The sequence below is a fragment of the Ricinus communis genome, chromosome 3 (assembly GCF_019578655.1).
Source record: "Ricinus communis isolate WT05 ecotype wild-type chromosome 3, ASM1957865v1, whole genome shotgun sequence".
Classification (NCBI taxonomy): Eukaryota; Viridiplantae; Streptophyta; class Magnoliopsida; order Malpighiales; family Euphorbiaceae; genus Ricinus; species Ricinus communis.
In genome coordinates, this window is record NC_063258.1 from 30,098,102 (window position 1) to 30,118,600 (window position 20,499).

The following is a 20,499-nucleotide window of genomic DNA, read 5'->3' on the forward strand; positions in this document are numbered from 1 at the left end:
ATACTTAGTGGCCTTAAAGAATAGATAAACACAAATTTAAGTAATAATATAATCGAAATACAAACCTAACCTTTTGATTATGGATGCTGTGATACTGAATCAAATAATTATTCCATCAAAACGTTTAAATTATTATGTAAAATTCTATGTTTACTCCAACAAGTATAACCCAAGATCTAGGAGTGTCGAGTTTCTCCTACGTTATAGACTTGAAAAAGGTTTTTGAATGGAAATAATTCACAAGAGACAAGCACATGCGATGAGATAAGAGCTAAGGGCTCAACAGTGGAAGAAGAGAGATTCTTGAATAGTTAGTTTTACAATGACATGGCTAATTGTATTTGTATTTTTATATTATTAATAACAGAAGTATGCAAATACAAAAAGGAGATGCTGTTTGTTTGACCTGCTTAATGGCAATTCCTGTGCGCAAAAGTTGGCTTCAATCCCAAGATATCTATCTCTCTTTTCCTTTTCTTTATTTTATTTTTAATATTGTTACACTTTCTATTATTATTCATCTCCTCATGCCTTAAAACCCTCCTTTCCACTTCTCTCCCCTCTCCCCTCTTTATCCTTTTTTCTGAGATGTTGAGTCCTTATTTCTGGCAACAAAATATAAATACTGTAGATAATTGGTTGAAAAGGACTGAGATGTTGGCCTAAGCCTGCTTTAACCCATCTTATGTAATTAATATTACCAAAAGGGCCCATCTTACTCAAACCTTGCCCATGTTTCGCTAATCCTATAGTTTCACAATTGAAATTTTTTAGACAAAAACAATATTTTAAATTACGAAAAATAATAAAAATATCAGAAATACAGTATCATTTTTTTTACTTTTACTGTATAAAAAATATAGAAACACAGTCTTTCTAACTCTTTTAAAAATCCAGTATTAGTTGTTCTTTTAGTTATTTTTTGATATATCAACTAAAAAATAATCGACAATCGAAAATAACTACAACGTATTTTTAATAAAAATCTTAAAAACAATATTTTTTTTTAAAAAAATTTATATATTTTAAATAAAATAAAAATTAATTTAATATTTTATATAACTAAGTTTGTACAAAATCAATTATAATTAAATTAAATTCTAATAAGACAAATGAAATTTTTAAATAAATTCTATATTAATAAATCAACATATTATATTAATAAAAATATTTATTAACTGAAAAAGCTGTAACCTGAGTTCAATAAATATATAATAATAATAATAATTAAATTAAATTAATTCGGTCAATGGTAAAAAAAAAAAATTAAATCACATTAAATGGATTTAAAGTTTTAAAGCTTAAGTTCAAAATTAAAATGCTTCCGAGTTGGCCATCTTATAAAGTGGTAATTTTTGCTTTATATATATTTGTATATTATTTTTGAGAAATATAGTTGTTTACATATTATTTTTATGTTATTAGTTGTTATTTTATGTAAGCCATCATTAATAAAAAATAGTTGACGGTAATAGTAATTAAGTTATACAGAAAGGCTTAATTATTTTGTATTATTTAGTTCAAGAAATTAATTGTTATGATTTAAAGTTTAATGTTATATTTAGTTAAAATTTATAAAATAATTTATTTTATTTGAGAAAAAGATAAAAAAGAGAAAGTAAAATGAAAATGATAAATTTGAAATAGATATTTTGGTGTTATACAATATATTTGATGTAGAATTCATTTAGAAATTTCACTTATTTTATTCTAATTTAGTTTAATTATAACTAATTCGATATAAATTTAATTATATAAGATTTTAAATTAACTTTCATTTTATTCAAATTATACAAATTCTAGATTTACAAATAAATTTCATAAATTTTAACTAAATATAATATAAAAATTTAATTAAAATTTAAAAATTTATGTGCCATCTATAAAAAAATAATTGACCTAATAGTAATGGAATCGCATTGCATGGAGAAGCTTAATTATTTTTATTATTTAATTTAAAAAATCTAATTGTTTTATCTTAAGACCTAAGAGTTTAATTTAAATTTGGTCAAAAGTCAGGGATTACATATACCTTCTGTCAAAAAAATCTGTTAGTTTAATTCTCTTAATGGCACTGACTAGAAATCAAGAATCACAGAAACAGAAAAGGAAAATAAAATTAATCAAAATGGCAGTTTGCCCCCTGAGCTTGCGAGCACAATTAATCCAAAACTTTTATTCTTTTTGCTATTTTACCCATGTAGTATTTATAGTTTCATATACCCTTTTTCTTACGTCTCCAGCTAGCTTCAAAGGTGCTCGCCTCTCATGCTCATCATCACATCGGTAACTGTTTTCTCAATTGACGATAACAAAACGAAATGGTGATAAAATCATATTAATTGGAAACATTTGGGGATGAAGAATGTTTTCTTGATCTTCAGTTGATTCTTTTTTGTTCTTCTTTTAAATATGCTACCATTAAAACACTTGTTTTTGTATAAGATATTTTCTTTTTTTTGTTATATAACTAGTGATGATGGATAAAATGATTATGAATAGAAATGGCAAGAAAGATATAAATGCAAATGTCATGGATAGTAAAAAAAATTGATTTTGGATTTATTTGGATCTTTCTCATAAGTTCAGGGAGCAATTTTAACACTTTAGCCGACAGATAATTCCCAATAGAAACTCTTTCGTCCCTAAGCAAGCAAACGCCATTACCTCTCTCTCTCTTTCAACATTTGCCGTTCCTCTTTCTCACATCCAAACACGCCCTAAACACTCCTTCGCAGCGTAACACACCTAAAATATTCATCGCAATAGAGAGAAAACTCGAACGGAAATATAGAGAGAAGAGAAGGAGCTAATCAAAGTGAAAAAGATCGGACCATTTTGGTCTCTGACTAGCCCATGGCTTGGAGGCGCTTAATCACGCAGGTTAATTAACATTTTGAAATCTTCTTTTTATCTGATTAATCGCTGAATCGCTAGATGTTTGATTTCTAAATTTGAGGATTTATATAGAATTCGTTAAACTATAGTAGTTCTGGAGTTTGATAACTGTAGGAAGCTAGAGTCAACTTTTGGGTATTTGGATTTAATATTGAATCCAAGTGTATTTTGATTTGAAACTCGAGAAATGTTTGTCAAAGCTCCGTCTTTGGTGTTATTGGGGAGGCAATAAAGGGAAACAAAATTAGGGTATTTTTCTTTTTCATCCTGCAATTGTAATTGAAGCATGCCTTTTGCTCATAAGTATGTAATCATGTTCTTTTTGTTTAAATAATCTTCTACTATTAGCTGAGGTGCAGTGGAAAGAAGTTAATTTTGGCTTTAGGTTTTCGAGGCTTTTAGATGCATTGATGTACTTAGGCTTTTGGGCTCTTTTTGTGACAAGCCTTATCGATGGAAAAGAAAGGCTAAAGAGCAAATGATTCAGTTTGAATGCATTATTGCTCCCTGATAAGTTATGGGTGCTCGAATGTGTATGTGCTTTTGTACATTCAATTTTGCGTACTTGAATCTATCATGCCAATTTTATTTGTTATTTTGTTTATCTTCTGTAATTTATGGCTTCCCTTTCCTTCATCTTGTCTTTCTTTCCCTTCTTTTATTTTCTTTTTCTTAAGGTTAGAAATTGGTCAGAACAAAATTGCTTTCTACTTTTATTGAATTACCTCTTCGTCTTCTCACAACAGGTCTCAAGGCATCAATCAGAGTTAAAACAATGCAAAAATCTGTTTGTTGGAACTTACTTTCCTGTTAACAAATTCGGAGGTGGTGCAGGTGTGTCTATGACATCAAAGTTTTTATGCCATTTCGTTATAAGTGTTAGCTTTAATTGTTCAATTCAGTATACGTCTGGAGTGGTAGGCACCTGTTGCACCATGGAAGTGTCTCAGGCTCAAAATTGCGATAACAATATCACTAATAATCCATACGAATAATAGAGACAATATACTTTCTTTGTGTTCAGATATAGACTCTTGGAATTTATTGCATGAACCTTGGTAAAATCATTAGTTGTCAAGTCAATGTACCATCATCTTTTTTGGTATTGTGCTGACTGGGCTTTAAGTAAAACGTGGAACTTCTTTCATATTTATCTTAGGGAATGGATTTTTAAAAACTGAAAGGAGGTTTAGATCGAGCTATGTGGGTAGCTTCGCTCGCAGGGTGCGTGGTACAGATGAAGCTAGTGGGGTTGCACGCCTTAAAGAACTTTATCACCAAAATGATCCTGAAGCAGTAATCAGATTATTTGAAAGTCAACCATCATTGCATAGTAACCCATCGGCAATTTCTGAATATGTTAAGGCATTGGTAAGAGTTGACAGGCTTGATGGCAGTGAGTTGCTCAAGACCTTGCAGAGAGGTGAGCATGAGCATGCTATTTTTCTGTTTATAGATACTTCTGTTGAATTATCTGTACGGCTTTATGCATTTGTGATGGAGGTTATGCATTATGTTATCGTTATTTTTAATAGCCAGGACTTGGAAAATCCTGCATGGTTGCGAGAGTGCAAGTCATCAATATATTTCTTTAATCAGGATTCAGGTGCATGTTATTGTTGAAAACTTGTGTATACATGTTCCACATCTCTAGGGTTTTGTCTAGTTTAAGTTGCCCCTTTAGGTCCTTGGAAGAAGTGCTTGTTGTTGCAGTTTTCTTGCAGGTCTTAGATCAATGATTTGCTTGGATGCTTGGTCGTAAGGATTATTTATTTGCTACGGTACCTATCTAGACCTGGAAAAGAAAAACATTCACATTGTACATTTGAGGATGGACTTTTCTTTTTTCTAAAGAATAGAATATTGCAATCAAATTGATGGCTGTATAGTTTGTTGCAACGAGGAATCATGTTCCTTGTTTCGTTTTTTTAATTCAAGGAAGTTAAATTACTGTGGTGGTTCTATTGATTTTGTGGTAAACATGTAAAGATTTGTCATTGGATTTGGACCACCCTATGGTGCCTGTACTTATAGACACTTGCATATTTTGGGTTTTGTCCTTATTTGACCAGAATGCTTGGACAAAATTTTCTGTGTGAAGTTGAAATAAGTTCTTCACATTTTGTTTTTGACTTTCTAATTTTTTTTTTTAAACTAAGCTGCTAAGTTCTTTGTTTTTTTTTTTTGGTACTCCCCTTCTTTTCTTGTGTTTCTTGGTGCTTTTGGTTTATTAAGTGCTACCTTTAAAATCTGTAGGCATTTCTGGCTCAGCAAGGCAGGAAGAAAGCATTGGAGGTCTTTCTGCTTTAAAAAACGTGGGAAAATCTACAAAAGATGGCATTCTTGGAACTGCTGCTGCACCAATTCACATGGTGGCAACAGAAGGAGGTCATTTTAAAGAGCAGCTCTGGCGTACTATTCGTTCTATTGCTCTAGTTTTTCTGTTAATTTCTGGTGTCGGAGCACTTATTGAGGACAGAGGAATAAGTAAAGGTACTGTACTGCCATGAAACTTGGGTCAGCTCAAACTAGTGAAATGGTTTTTCCTTGATGTGTTATTTTGATGTGTTATTTTGATGTTTCAGGACTTGGTCTACATGAGGAGGTGCAACCTAGCATGGAATCTAGCACCAAATTTAGCGATGTAAAGGGTGTCGATGAGGCAAAGGCAGAGCTAGAAGAAATTGTCCATTATCTCCGGGATCCAAAGGTAATCACTTTTTTGCCATTATGTTCAATAATCATTTATTTTTTATTATCTAGCAGAAATACTTGTTATTGGGTAATCATCTTTTATTGTTCTCAATCATCTCAATGCATATTTTGAATCTTCAATAATTTGCTCCAAATCTACCCTCTTTTTTCATTATCTGATATAATATCATTATTACTATTATCATTGCTGTTGACTTTTATCAGTAATAGTAGATTCTGGATTTAGATTTGATATTTTCTTATTGGCTGGCCTGATGCTTCTGGCAGGTTTGAACTATAATATTCTTGACAATGAGTTAATGCTGAGTTTCTCTGAGTGCAGCCTTTCTTAAGTGTCAAATGCTTTAATTATAAATCTTCTTAAATGTTGTATAACTATATTTGCTGCGAGTCCTTGACAATAAAGTGTTGTTAGAAAAACTGTTTTATTGTTTTTCAATAATTGGTGCTTTTCCCTGGTACCAGCGCTTCACTCGTCTAGGTGGCAAGCTCCCAAAAGGTGTTCTACTTGTAGGCCCACCTGGCACTGGCAAGACTATGTTAGCCAGAGCTATCGCTGGTGAAGCTGGGGTTCCTTTCTTCTCATGCAGCGGGAGTGAGTTTGAGGAGATGTTTGTTGGAGTTGGAGCCAGGAGGGTGAGGGATCTTTTTTCTGCTGCAAAGAAGCGATCACCATGTATAATATTCATTGATGAAATAGATGCTATAGGGGGGAGCCGCAACCCTAAAGATCAGCAGTATATGAAAATGACTCTGAATCAGTTGCTTGTGGAATTGGATGGCTTTAAACAAAATGAAGGGATTATTGTAATTGCAGCTACAAATTTTCCAGAATCACTGGACAAGGCCCTGGTGAGACCCGGACGGTTTGACCGCCACATTGTTGTTCCTAATCCAGATGTAGAAGGAAGGCGTCAGATTATGGAATCCCACATGTCAAAGGTATTAGTCTCCTCTTACTAAATTCTTAAGGCGTCTTTGAAGGTCTGAACTAGAATTGCCAATTGATGGCCCTTTGGTTTGGGCTACACTGCCTTGCAATATGGATATATAGTGCAGCATGTGCATGCACACATGCGCAATTGTATAATTGCCTCACTGTATTAGCTTGTTTAGCCAAATAAATTATCTGATGTTTCAGTTATTCCTTTTTGGCTTCTAATTCCATGACATTGGCAATATGGTTCAGACTAGAGCGACATTCTTTCTAGTCCAGTTTAGTCCTATTTTCTAATAGCAGCAATGATTATTTTGGATGGTCATGAAATCTTTCCTTGGGTTATTGTTATGATCATTAACTTGCAGTATACTTGACCCTTCACTGCGGAATCACAGGTCTTGAAGGCAGATGATGTTGATCTGATGATCATTGCTAGAGGAACTCCTGGGTTCTCAGGTGCTGATCTTGCAAACTTGGTCAATATTGCTGCTCTCAAGGCTGCAATGGATGGGGCTAAAGCAGTAAATATGGCTGATCTAGAGTATGCAAAAGATAAAATTATGATGGGAAGTGAACGCAAGTCAGCTGTAATCTCTGACGAGTCACGAAGGCTAACTGCTTTCCATGAGGGTGGGCATGCCCTTGTGGCCATTCATACTGATGGAGCTCTTCCGGTTCACAAAGCAACAATAGTTCCTAGAGGCATGTCTCTTGGCATGGTGGCCCAATTGCCCGACAAGGATGAGACTAGTATTTCCCGCAAACAGATGCTTGCTCGGCTTGATGTTTGCATGGGAGGGCGGGTTGCAGAGGAGCTCATATTTGGAGAGAATGAAGTCACCTCAGGGGCTTCTTCTGATCTCCAACAAGCAACTAAGCTTGCAAGAGCTATGGTTACCAAGTATGGCATGAGTAAAGAAGTTGGAGTTGTCACGCACAATTATGACGATAATGGAAAGAGCATGAGCACTGAGACTAGACTTCTTATTGAGCAAGAAGTGAAAAATTTCCTGGAAAAGGCGTACAACAATGCAAAAACCATCCTTACCACCCATAGCAAGGAGCTTCATGCTCTTGCTAATGCTTTGCTTGAGCATGAAACACTCACAGGGAGTCAAATCAAGGCTCTGCTTGCCCAAGTCAACTCTCAGCAACAGCAGAAACAGCAGCATCAGCAGATAGTGGCACCACAAGGCAGTTCACAATCCAATCCAGTGCCTCCGTCGACTCCCAGTCCTGCAGCCTCTGCAGCCGCAGCAGCAGCTGCTGCAGCTGCTGCCGCAACTGCTGCTGCCAAATCCAAAGGCATTGCTCCTGTTGGATCTTAGCATCACGAGTGTTGTTAGGAGGGATGATACCTTTTAGCTATTAGTTTAATTCGATGTGCATATAGTGATTGACTTACAGACCGTTTCCTGTTGAAGTTCAAGTGTAGCTTGATTGCTGGCGGAGAGGTTTTGTTTGTGCACTGTGGTGAGTCTTGATATTTGATTGACCACAAGCTGTAGAAGAATTCACGGCAGCGACGTAATCATGCCAAATGTAGCAGTTAAGTAGGACCACATTGGTAGACATCCAGTGGCTTTTATTTTTTTTCTCCAAATATATTTACGGATTTTGCCCATACAGTTGCAATAATGTGTATTTTAGGGAGAATTTACAAAAAAAAATTGCTTATTGAGCTTTATCAGTTATGAATTGTACAATATATTAGGGAAATAAATCTATTTTATCACCTTGGTAAAAATTGTAGTATGTAGGGCTGCATATGAGTCAAGCCGCTCGTGAGCTATTCGGAGTTCGGCTTGATAAAAGTTCGTTCGTCAGGATAAACGAACCGAATTCGGACTTTATTTTCGAGCTCGTTTAGTAAATGAGTCGAGCTTGAGCTTAGTAGTGCTCAGCTTGTCTGAACTTACAAGCTGGCTCGTTAAGGAGTACGCGAGCAGGTTCGTAAAGGAACTCTGAAGCCGGTTTGTTAAGGAGCTCAATAAATAAATAAATAAATAAAAAGATAATGTATTTTAATTGAAATAAATAAATAGATTATAAAAATTTAATTTTTATTACATATAAAATAACAATATATACCAACAAATTAGGTTTTAATTGTGAATTTTCTAATTGAATAATTTTAGTGTTAATCAATGTTAGTTTGATAATATTATTAATTAAGTTGGCATTTGATCATGTATATTTAACTATTATTAATGTCTTATTAATTTATTTTTTATCCTAAATTAATTGAAGTAAAACAATAAAATAAAAATTATATATAAAAATAATGTAGTTTTGGTATATGATATAAGTAACTTAAATCAACCTAAATTACGTTATCTTACTATAAAATTACAATCTTGGTGTTGAATAAACATATATTATTTAAATGCTCAAAAATATTAAAAAAAAATTATAGTCTATACATTTATAAATTAACGAGACATGAGTAAATATTTTACCAATATGCTTAGCTCAAATAGTAGACGGAAAAGAAGATGCAAAAGCTTGAAAGACCGAATAGGAAATGAAAAGTACCGTGAAGCTTATAGATAGAGTAAAAACTATTATAAATGATCATTATCTTTAGCTCTTTTTGCGAATTGTATTATCTTTAACGTTTTCAGAAGCTTCATATCATTGCAGGTTGCATTATTTCACTTGTACTGTGACAAATTATTGTATTCTAATTTTATTTGTTGTACTTATAGAGTTAGTTAAACTCTTTATTTTTATGAAGAATTTGATTTAATTATTTTATTTATAAATTTATATGTATATTTTACTTTTATGATAATTTATTTTTAATTGCAAAATTAATAATTATATGTTTGATAAAATCGAGTTTGCTTAACGAGTTTGAAATTGAGTCGAACTCGAGTTTAGCTCGTTCATATATAATATCGAGCTAATTACGAGCCGAGCTCGAACCAAATTCGAGCATATAAAAATTATAACGAGTCGAGCTCGAACTCTAAAATATAAAACATTATTGAGGTCGAGCTCATCAAATTTCTACAAGCTGAGTCTGAATATTGAAAAGCTTGGGTCTCGACTCTTTTGCACCCCTAATAGCATGCAGGAAACAACTGCGAATAAAGGAGAACTTTTACGGTAAACTCCCCAGTTAACTTATTTTATGAAAATAGAAGGTAAAAAGTAAGTTGGAATTTGAGGTTGTATAATTTCAGTTGGAAGGGATATTTTGGAGATTATAGAAAGCCGCATTGTAGAAAATGTTTATGTTCTTCACCCTACTCTTAATTCTAAACAAGCAACACATGGTCTATTTAATCTCCACCGCAACTCCCAGTATCATATATAGGTAAATATATATTTATGCCTTTTTAACTTATATTTAGCCTATAAATATCTATATTTTATTTTTTTATAAACTAAGTATTTTTAATTTTTAATTTTTAATTTAACAAACACTTTAATTTTATTTTTTAATAATATTTAAATGTTTTTATGCAATATATAAAAAAGTATTAAAATATCATGAATTATGCATTTATCCTGCACATACACCGCTCCAAACTTCATGACATATGAAATACTTGTTATTCACCAACAAAACCTTCAAGAACTCGTCCCTATGATTCTCTTATTTCATATGATTTTTAGAAAGAGAAAACAGTTGGACTGAAAAAATAATTTTATTTGTTTTAATAATATAATTTTATTTATTAAAATAGAGTACGGTACATATATGCGGCACCCAACTTTAATTAATTTTTTGGCATGTTTCTGGTCTAATAGGTCAAAAAGTTCATTTCTGGGGGTAATTGGCCATGGGCTACGAGTTTTGAGGGCAAATTGCCATTTAAGCCTGAATCAAGAGCACTTAATCGGAAAATACCGCTTAGCTTACGGCTTAAAGTCTCTCATAAAGGAAGCTCCGGCTATATATAATCTTGGTTTGGAGCGAATTGAAGATCCAAAAGAACAGCCATGCGATCAGCTCAATGCCCAGTTCAAAACCCAGGTGACCAATAGCTTCCCCGTTTATACTAAGAACCAGAATTTGCCTTTTATCTCAAAGTTAAGAACCCGGATGCTTTGATTTTGATACTTGATATCATTCTTTTTTATTAATATTGCCATTGATTATTTTCTATTTTCATGTTTCTTTGGGTTTGAGAATTGGATTCATTTTTCATCTTTCTTTTCCTTTTGGTTTGATCTGTTTGTAGATTCTCAGCTAAAGAGAGTTATTATAGAGAACAAGCATGGTGAGAAGCTTGTGGGTATATTGCATGAAACTGGTTCTAAGCAGCTTGTTATTGTCTGCCATGGATTTCAATCTTCAAAGGTTGATTATCATCTGTTATGTAATTGTTATTATTATTGACTCGTTATGTCCTTCTGGGAATCTATTTTTGGCCTAAAGGTTATTTTTAGTCTCATAGTTTAGAGCTTCTCTTCTTTCTCTATATATATTTGTCTACAGGAAAGGATACCAATGGTGAAAATTGCTGGTGTTCTACAGAATGAAGGAATTAGTGCCTTTCGATTTGACTTTGCTGGAAATGGGTAAGCTTTTAGTTGGTTTTTATCTTTTATTTTCTATTGCAGTTCAAGAGAAAATATATGTGGCAGATTAATTTTATTAGTTTATGGGCGGTGCTATATTGTAGAGATACTGTGGATGAGCTTAAAATTTATTGCTAAATTAACTTTTTCTTGAAGTTGCCTTGTTATGGACTAAAGGTCTGACCGGCATGAATCATTCTTTTTCTAATTCCAATGCCCCTATGAAATCCCTCCATGTTCCAGAGATAGTGAAGGTTCATTTCAATATGGAAACTACCGCAGAGAATGTGACGATTTGCGCTCTGTAGTCCAACATTTCCGCGAGCAGAAGCTAGTGATAAGTGCAATTATTGGGCACAGTAAAGGTCTGTGCATACTACATGTTCAGTCTAAGTAGGAAGATAGAACAAAAAGAAAGCATTAAGCACTAAGTGTTAAACTACAGATGCAATATTGTTCTGAGCGCATCATATGAAGCAGCATCTATTGGCAACCGAATTCCTTTTTTTTTTAATCTCCTGAAGTAGCATTTGTTGGGCATCCAAATGATTCCGCTAATTATGTCTTCACTATCTGCTAATAACCCTCAATTGTTCATGCAAGACTCTATATGATAGAGTCAGCATCTAATATTACTATTAGAACTTTTTGTTCAAAATTCAGTCTTCTGGATTTCTTAAGAATTTTACCCCCTTCCATCTATTACCACCAATACATCAATCATGTTAATAATCAGAAAATTTCATTTGGCCACTTCCAGGCTGTTCATTGTTAATCTTAGACAACGTAGAAATTTATTTTGTACACTTAAATCATGTGATACATTTTCTTGCTTCTTTAAACTGCTCATTTGTCAAGGGTTTCTTCTAGGAGGAAATGTGGTGCTTTTGTATGCTTCAAAGTATAATGATGTGTATATGGTAGTCAATATTTCTGGCCGGTTTAATCTGAAGAGGGGCATGGAGGGACGCTTGGGTAAAGACTTCTTACAAAGAATCAAAAGAAATGGATTTATTGATGTTAAGAATAGAAAAGGTAAGCCAGTCAAATGTGACTATGTCCTGCCGCAATATTGCCGAGGAAGCAGTTCATTGTCCCTATTTCTTTGCAGGAAAATTTGAGTATCGTGTGACTGAAGAAAGTTTGATGGATCGTCTAACCACTGATCCTCATGCAGCCTGCTTATTAATTCATCCAGAGTGCAGGTCAGACTCAGAATTGCAATTTAGGTGTTCTATGTTTTTTGTTATCACACATATTGATGTCAGACAGTTTTATAGAATCAGTTATGATCTTACTTTTAAGTATGATAAGAATGCAATAGCTAGAGACACCCTGTGCATGTTAAAATAATTTTGTGGGAGTCCTTGTTTATCTCCACTTTGTTCTATGGGAGTTTCAACTCCTTACACTTACCATGACTTTAAATGTGTTCAATTTCAGGGTGTTGACTGTTCATGGATCCATGGATAAAATGGTACCTGCCGAAGATGCTCATGAATTTGCCAAGTTCATTCGTAACCATAGATTAGAAATAATAGAAGGGGCTGATCATGAATTTACTTCACATCAAGACAAGTTAGCTTCAATTGTACTAGATTACTTGAGGGAAGATGTTGATCTGGGCAAGATCATGCATAATTTACCCTCAATAGACTATTCTCGTCGTTCAAAATTATGATATTTTCATAGAGATTGACAAAATAAAAATCTCCACGGAGGAATGGAATTTTATGAATGTTAGATTACAAGTTTAGACAAGCCTGAGGTGGCTTTAGAACATGACTTTGATGTTAATTTCACCCCATAAAATGGCTGTCACTTTCAGCAGCTAAGCTTAACCACATTCCAATCAGTTATTTATAAAACTGTAGCTGTCCTTGTTGCTAATGATTGCATTGATGTGGTGGTACGTTATCTTCTTGTGTGGTTTAATGGAAGTATTTCTTCTGTAAAGAAAACCTTCGAACATTGCTAACGAACACCAATAAATATTTTTTGGTTTAACTTATCAAAAAGCCTTTATCAAACAAGCTATTATCTTCTTATTTGTATGCCTCTTACAGCAGAACAAATTTATCATGTTAAACCATCACGGTGCAAATAATTGAGGCAGCGTCAGAACACATGTATCGCTTTTACAGATTGAAAAGGCATCTGGCGAATCACCTTGAAGCAGTCAAGACAGACCCGTCCTTAAAGTGGGGAACAGCCTGGAACACTTTTCCATTAACTAAGAACATGCACTCTCTTAATCAATTCCCGAAACCTCGAGTATGAATAATAATGAGATGAAACCCGGTCTCTATATCTGCCAAGATCATTACATTTTAGCACTATCTTATCACTGCATTATCTCTAGGCAATATTTAGAATAGTAACACTCTGCCAGCAAAACTTTGAACACGAGAATGGCAGAGATATGATTAGCTAGTATATATTACAACTAAGGATTACATTAATAGTGGAAAGTTGAAAAGGCTGCAGCGTTCATCACAACAAGATTATGAGAAATGACAGAACATTGAGCTTTTGATAACTGACTTCCCAGGTTTACGTCCATAAACATGCTCACTTGATTAGGCTGCAACAGTCTTTGGTTTGACACCAATTTTTTTCCACGAAACACTGGGCATTATTTGTTTAGTATCAACACGATCCTTAAACTTTATTGCAAAGTTGAGCAATGAATCGAGGAGAGAGTCTGAAAGAAGGTGTGGTTTAAGTCCCAACTCAATGAGCTTAGTATGCTTGGCATTGTAGTAATGTTCTTCTGCCTCTACTCTTGGGTTGGGGACAGATATTGTTTTCACCTCTAGCCCAATCTTCTCTCCTGCTTTTGTTACAAGGGAAGCAAGTTCATTGACAGAAAACTGCTCAGTGAATTGATTGAATACCCGAAACTCTCCAGGCTTCGCCGGGTTTGCAATGGCAAGTTCCACGCATTGAACTGTATCCCTTATGTCAAGGTAGCCCCTGGTCTGAATCAGATATAATTAAACAATCAGGGAACAAAAATCATTAAGATCATAGTATAAGCAGAAAAAACAAAGAGTTCATAAATCGCAGTTAGGAAGAAAGAAAACACACAAAGATGCATACATATGGAGAAAATTGTGGCAGTACAAGGTTTACTCCTCAGAATATCTTATAAACTTGGCATGGAAGATAAACTAAAGATAGGAGAAGATGTGGTTGCGATCCTCCTAGCAACATGGATTTGTATGTGTTTGGTAGAGGATGTCCTAAAAGATCTTGGAAGAAAGTAAAAGGAGACACAAAAACTTGGTCCAAGCTACAAGCTAAAAGGGATATTATGATTGTCAAGCCTTCATGCCATCATCTAATTTATGAAATTGAGAATTGACACTGTGACCAAAGTGATAAATTTTCACATCAGAAGTAAATAACAAAAAATTATGAGCTGGTATAACAAAGCTATCATAGTATAGGCATAAAGAATCATACCTGGCCCCCCTTCCCATACACAGTTAGCGGATGACCAATGGCAGCCTGGACACAAAACCGGTTCAATGCAGTTCCAAATACTCCATCATAATCAAACCTGTTGTAAAGTTCTTCATGCATCTCAGTCTCATTAGTCCTTACTCCATAAACCACTCCTTGATTTAAATCAGTAGCTCTAATTCCCCAAGCTTTGCAAGTGAAGGCTATATTATTCGAGTCATGGACCTTACTAAGATGGTAGAAAGAGCTAGCTTGCTTAGGGTAAGGCAAAGTGTCTGTTCTTCCGTTATGGGTGATTGTTATATAACCCTCTTCAATATCAATATTTGGTGTTCCATATTCTCCCATTGTCCCAAGCTTCACCAGATGACACTCCTCTCTGAATTCCTTAATAGCAAAGAGAACATTAAGTGTTCCAATCACATTGTTATGCTGAGTAAATACAGCTCTAGATCGATCGATCATTGAATAAGGGGCTGAGCGCTGTTCCCCAAAATGGACTACAGCATCAGGTTCAAATGACTTAAATGTTTCTGATAAGAATTCAAAGTCACAAATATCACCAATATAGAGTTCAATTGTTTTCCCAGTAAGTGATTTCCAACAACGGAGCCGGTTGTGGATGGAAGAGATAGGGGTCAGAGAGTCTAGACCAAGTTGCTGGTCGAAAAGACGACGAATGAGGTTGTCAACTATTGCAACTTCATAACCTTTCTTGGATAGGTGAAGGGCAGTGGCCCAACCACAGTATCCATCTCCACCAATGACCATGACCCGCTGTGATTTGAACGATTCACCAGAGGTCTGGTGGGAATTGGAGCTGGATCTGGTCGGAGCTTCTTGGCTTACAGGCACTGAAGCTGCATGGACAACACAACATCTTTTGGGTCTCTCTCCTTGCAAGACAAGCTTTCTAAGAGGTCTGGAAGTTCGCAATGTAAAATACGTAGGGAATGTAGTTGCATGTTGATTCAACGGCAGAGAGTAAGAACTGCAGCTAGAGGACAACTTTAAGGAGGAAGAAGTAGAAAGCAAATGTGCCATACTCAGGTGATCTACTCCAAAATAAGCACACACACCTGAAAAATACATAAATGGTCAGAATAATTATATAAATAGGTATTTATGACTGAGCTTCAGCAAGAACTTACATTCAGATTTCAGAGGCTGTATCAGGCTACATGTGAGAGGGATACAGAGAGAAAGACAAAGCACTACAATCGAAAGTTGAATGACGGTGATTTTCACAAAGCAAAGGAATCCAAAAATGTGCGTATACAGATTGTCAAGTCACCCAGAAAATGCAAGAAATCCAGCAATTGGTCCTGGCAGTCCTTAATTTCGCAAAGAGAAAGGGACATCTTTCATTTTTGTAGACACATCAGAAAGTCCAAACATATATAAAAGATCTACCATGTAAAGCTGGGCACTAACTACAAAATACGGAAAGAGCCCACATTCCTTCCATCTGAGTTTCAAGCATGTCAACATTATCAGAAAATCAATAAAAAATAGGAACCAGAAGTAGCATACACGGCAAGACTGCAGAGGTGCGGGCAAAGGAACAACAAATTAACTTTCATCTGGATTGTTTTATATTGAACTTATTTATTAATTCAAACTGTGTTAAGAACAAACTATAGCGAACATGTAAACTCCATACCTCAAGAGCAAGACAAAAACACAACAGAAAACCACTTGAACCAATAGAAAGATTGTTGCTTTCCCATAAAAAAAAAAAAAGGACAGAGAGCGACGCAGACAAAGTTCGATATCCAACAACAAGAAGGGGAAAATAAAAAATGATTGATTATCTTGAGAAGACAAACTTCAATATCCAATAAGAAGAAGAAGAAGAAGAAGAAGAAGAAAGATTACCTTGAGAACAACTGGGTAGTGGGCAGAGCTCGAGGAGGCTCAAGGATTAGCTGTTAGAAGAAAAGGGTTTAATGTTTGGACGAACAGCCGGCCAGGGGCTTATGGCATCTCTAGTTTCAGTGAAGCATCATATAGTGTAATTACAGTATATTCGCTTTATCTATCTCTTTTTCTTCTTCCTTTTTAATGCTAAATTTTTGATTTTTTTTTTCTCAGAATAAATTATTGTAGTTGGAAGGGTCACTGCGTAGTTCACGGAAACCGTATGAAACCATGGTGCTTGTCAGACACATGTAACCAACCCTTTGCAATACTTTCCTTTCAATATTTAAATGTACCATAAATTCTTTTTTGAAGAAATGTAATCTAGATATTTTACTTTAACTTAATAATAAAATTATGTCATAAAATTTAATATTTAATGCAATTTTTATTTACTGTTTTCCAATATTTGAACATTGGCATTTTAATATTCAGAGCAATCTAAATTTATATTAAATAATCTGGAAATGATACCAAAGATTCAAATTTCAGTGAAAAGATCAATTTCACAGTTCCAATCATTGAATGACTAAAAGAGAGGTATTTTCACTTTTCAAAGTATTATATCCGAATCACCGAAAATAAATTAAAAAAATTTCTATTAAAATTATGACATATAGCAAAAGTTTATATAATAAATTATAAAAATATATATCATATAATCATTAACAATTCTCAAGAATCAAAGTGTCAATTATTTTGTATTGGATCTTTGGAAATTTTGCATATAGTGATTGTCAACAAAAAATGACAACAAATGGAAAGCACTTCTTATCAGAATGAAAGGGGTAAGTAAGCCTGTTGAAAGTCACATGGGCTTGGTGGCCCAATTAAACCATGGACCATAAAGACTTCACATGGGCGTAGGTATGGGAACGAAACACTTGAAAATGACTTTTTACTCTTTTTATGTTATAGTTTGATTGTTTTATCGTAAGTTGATATTCTGTTGAAGAGGTGTTAGTATTATAGTGTAATTTTTTAAAATTCATCATTTATAAGAGGATAATCTTTTAAAAGTTAACATTATGCCTATGGCTCAAACATGAGAAAAAGAGTATTTGAGGTATTGATGGAGCCTTTTGGTTTTGTTTGATTTTTTTCATCCAATGTTTATATATTAATTTTAGATTTACTCTTGAGCTGTTGGATATTAGTATTATAACCCTTTTACCCAAAAAGTGAGAGCCTTATCAATCACACATTAAAATTTTTATTATATGATTGCTGATATAATTATTGTTGTTGATGAAATTTCTTAGGATTTTCTTAAATTTTTTAAAAAATAATATAATTTAAACTTGACACCTTAATTTGGCTTGGCTCATTGCATTTAGACTTTTAATGAAATGAATATTATTTTTTTTGGTAAATTAAACAAATTAATTAAAAAAATTTAGATTTTTTTGCATTATATAATTACTACTTGCTATCTATTTTTATAGAATTTAGCAGTTCAACTAATACTTAATTTTATATTATAAAAAAATTTAAACAAAATAAATATAAAATATAAATGAAAAAAATAGTATTATATAATTATTTATACTTTGTAGAAATATTACAAGTCTTGTTGGGTGGTCAGAGTTAGAAGAACAGACAAAATGTTTAAGATTTTTCAAATATGAAGAAAGGAATTGTTTGATGAGAAGGTGCCGAATTTGCGGAAGTGCAAGTTGGAACCCGACCCACATGGCTACAGCAAAGACAAATGGCACGTGACTTCACCTGCCCACCAGCATCAAGGAGACCTATAAATGTATACTCGGAGGTGGTTGCGGGCGGACGCTTTCAAAGCGGACTCTTCATTCATTAGATTGAGAAAATCACCAAAATTTTGTGATCCGTTGCCGAACGAGTTATTATATCATGGACTCGGAATATAAAATGTCATATACCAAACCACACCTGTATCATTATTAAGTTATAAAATTAGATATCTATTTTAATAAATAATAAAATTAAAATTTACTTAATTGGATATTAATTAACATCTTATATTATTAAATAATTAATAGATAAAAAAATAAATTAATACTACAAATTTGAATTCGTTATAAAATAAATGAATCAATATATTATAAAATATTTTTTATTATGTTTTATGTGCAGTAGACCTGACACTAATAACATATGAATAATCATTTTATAATTAATAAATTTAAAATTTATATTTAATGAATCTAAAATTTATATTTAATGAAACTGATATTAATAGTAGATGAATATACAATTTATAAGCAATCAACTTAAAATTTATGTTCAGTTATACCTAATACTAATAACATATGAATATACATTTTATAAGTAATAAATCTAAAGTTTATGTTTAATGAACTTGACACTAATAATAAATAAATTTATATTTTATAAATAATAAATAACATATTCATATGTTAAGAATAAGTTCATAACTAAAAAAATCAATGAATACACGCTTTATACTTAATGAAACTTACATTAATAACAAAAGTATATACAATTTATAAGTAATTAACCTAAAATCTTGATACTATTAACAAATGAATGTATATTTTATAAGTGGTGAATCTAAAGTTCATGTTTAATAAACCTGATACTAATAATAAATGAACATATATTTTTTATAAGTAATGAATATAGTATATGTACATAAAAAAGATCGGTATTCATAGATTAAAAACCTAACAGATTCATTATCTACAAATTATAAGTTAATTAAATATACATCTGAGGTTCAATTAATATAATACATACAATAATATCTATAGAAGAATCATTTAGTCTCAATTAGCTTTTTTTTCTTTCTATAATTAAGTCTATTAAATATTTTTTTAGTCCAAATGAAATACTAATTAGTATGAAATGGAGAGAGTAACTATTAATTTTTTTTTAAATAAGACACATAACTAATATTTAATAATATAATTTTTAAAATTTAAAACTTAATAAAATTATTAATTTACCAAATATTAAATATATTTTGAATTTTATAATTAATTAATAAGTGGCATTACCATTTTATTATCCAAAAAGCTACATAAGAAAAGAAAACAAGATAAATTGATACTATATGTATCCGGGTTCATAATATAATTTACATCATAAATATATGCATATATATTTCTCTCAAAACGTGAGATATGGAAGGGTCGCTAATATATTTTTGGTTTTGGTATATTCTTAGGCATAAAGCTATAGGATTTACGGCATATTCTTCTCCACTTACATTTCTGTTTTACACCTTCATCATAAGATTTTTAATCTTTTAATGTATTTTACATAAATAATTTTGATTTTTTCTCATATTAGATTAGACATTTTTAATTTAATTTATTACTCTCAACATGATAATCATAATACTAGTGTAAAAAACCAAAAACAAAAGACTTAGCCATGAAGCAGTCGACAATTTCGTTTATAGTACATTTTTTATCCTAATTTAAGGAACGACCAGACATTCAATGATCTCCCTCTCTCTCTCTCTGTATATATATATATATCTACCATTCTTATTCCTATCTGCTAGCCAATTTATTTAGCTCAATAGAACATGCGTAATTATAAGAGACCCGGACAACAGAAGTTACAAATATCTGAAGAAAATATCGAAAACAAACCAACTCCTAGTTTGTAGCATAGTAAGAAATACTAAATTTGAATGCATTCTTGACTGTACACTGCAGCTTCCAAGTGATACTATCTTTTCTCTATTTTCAAGTGTACCCTTAGACCCTCCCCTTAATCTTTATTTGGACTTTCAAATGGAAATAAGCTAACTCTTTTAAATTAGGTTAACACCAGCACTTAACTTGAAGCTGATAGGTCTTTCTTGCTGGTGAACCTTGTAAAATAATAACTTAGTAATATGGAAAGACTTAATTATTTTGATGTCAGCATATCCAAGGAATGCAAAACTGCAAATACAATTTCTTTTTATTCTTTCGTTCAGAAGAAAACAGAAAGAAAATAATAGAAAACTTTAATATGTATAATGGTGTTAAGGCTAGATTTAAAGAACAAGAATGAGATTTTCCCATTAAGGC

At 32.8% G+C, this 20,499-nt stretch overlaps 3 protein-coding genes across 5 annotated transcripts; 2 read left to right on the forward strand and 1 right to left on the reverse strand.

The window, feature by feature from the left end:
* Window positions 1-2,629: 2,629 nt before the first annotated feature.
* On the forward strand, window positions 2,630-8,288 carry LOC8259568 (ATP-dependent zinc metalloprotease FTSH 4, mitochondrial). Of its 2 annotated transcripts, XM_002516381.4 has the most exons (7): window positions 2,631-2,883; window positions 3,645-3,732; window positions 4,058-4,321; window positions 5,155-5,391; window positions 5,484-5,608; window positions 6,079-6,555; window positions 6,949-8,288. In XM_002516381.4, the coding sequence occupies exons 1-7, from the start codon at window positions 2,857-2,859 to the stop codon at window positions 7,879-7,881; spliced, it is 2,151 nt and encodes a 716-aa protein (XP_002516427.1). In that variant the 5' UTR covers window positions 2,631-2,856; the 3' UTR covers window positions 7,882-8,288. The 2 variants fall into 2 exon arrangements, with proteins under 2 accessions (XP_048227793.1, XP_002516427.1); XM_048371836.1 differs by lacking the exon at window positions 4,058-4,321 and having other exon boundaries at window positions 2,630-2,883.
* Window positions 8,289-10,298: 2,010 nt separating this feature from the next.
* Window positions 10,299-12,824, forward strand: LOC8259570. The gene is made up of 7 exons (XM_002516382.4): window positions 10,299-10,538; window positions 10,747-10,865; window positions 11,004-11,086; window positions 11,330-11,451; window positions 11,957-12,121; window positions 12,198-12,291; window positions 12,530-12,824. Exons 1-7 carry the CDS (start codon window positions 10,505-10,507, stop codon window positions 12,765-12,767), a joined length of 855 nt encoding a protein of 284 aa, XP_002516428.1. The 5' UTR covers window positions 10,299-10,504; the 3' UTR covers window positions 12,768-12,824.
* A 513-nt stretch (window positions 12,825-13,337) lies between these two features.
* Window positions 13,338-16,654, reverse strand: LOC8259571 (UDP-sulfoquinovose synthase, chloroplastic). 2 transcript variants are annotated; one of them, XM_025156896.2, is made up of 4 exons: window positions 16,433-16,654; window positions 15,706-15,768; window positions 14,555-15,633; window positions 13,338-14,067 (listed from the first exon to the last, which is right to left on the reverse strand). In XM_025156896.2, the coding sequence occupies exons 3-4, from the start codon at window positions 15,596-15,598 to the stop codon at window positions 13,666-13,668; spliced, it is 1,446 nt and encodes a 481-aa protein (XP_025012664.1). In that variant the 5' UTR covers window positions 15,599-15,633; window positions 15,706-15,768; window positions 16,433-16,654; the 3' UTR covers window positions 13,338-13,665. The 2 variants fall into 2 exon arrangements, with proteins under 2 accessions (XP_025012664.1, XP_002516429.1); XM_002516383.4 differs by lacking the exon at window positions 15,706-15,768 and having other exon boundaries at window positions 16,433-16,648.
* Between the last annotated feature and the right edge of the window lie 3,845 nt (window positions 16,655-20,499).

Bases quoted from the DNA above. Each gene is read 5' to 3' on its own strand.
- LOC8259570 (XM_002516382.4), top strand. From the start codon at position 10,505: ATGCGATCAGCTCAATGCCCAGTTCAAAACCCAG. The intron at 10,539-10,746 runs GTGACCAATAGC...ATCTGTTTGTAG, and splicing joins ATGCCCAGTTCAAAACCCAG to ATTCTCAGCTAAAGAGAGTT. The intron at 10,866-11,003 runs GTTGATTATCAT...ATTTGTCTACAG, and splicing joins ATGGATTTCAATCTTCAAAG to GAAAGGATACCAATGGTGAA.
- LOC8259568 (XM_002516381.4), top strand. From the start codon at position 2,857: ATGGCTTGGAGGCGCTTAATCACGCAG. The intron at 5,609-6,078 runs GTAATCACTTTT...CCCTGGTACCAG, and splicing joins ATTATCTCCGGGATCCAAAG to CGCTTCACTCGTCTAGGTGG. The intron at 6,556-6,948 runs GTATTAGTCTCC...GCGGAATCACAG, and splicing joins TGGAATCCCACATGTCAAAG to GTCTTGAAGGCAGATGATGT.
- LOC8259571 (XM_025156896.2), bottom strand. From the start codon at position 15,598: ATGGCACATTTGCTTTCTACTTCTTCCTCCTTAAAGTTGTCCTCTAGC. The intron at 14,068-14,554 runs GTATGATTCTTT...TATCTGATTCAG, and splicing joins TGTATGGGAAGGGGGGCCAG to ACCAGGGGCTACCTTGACAT.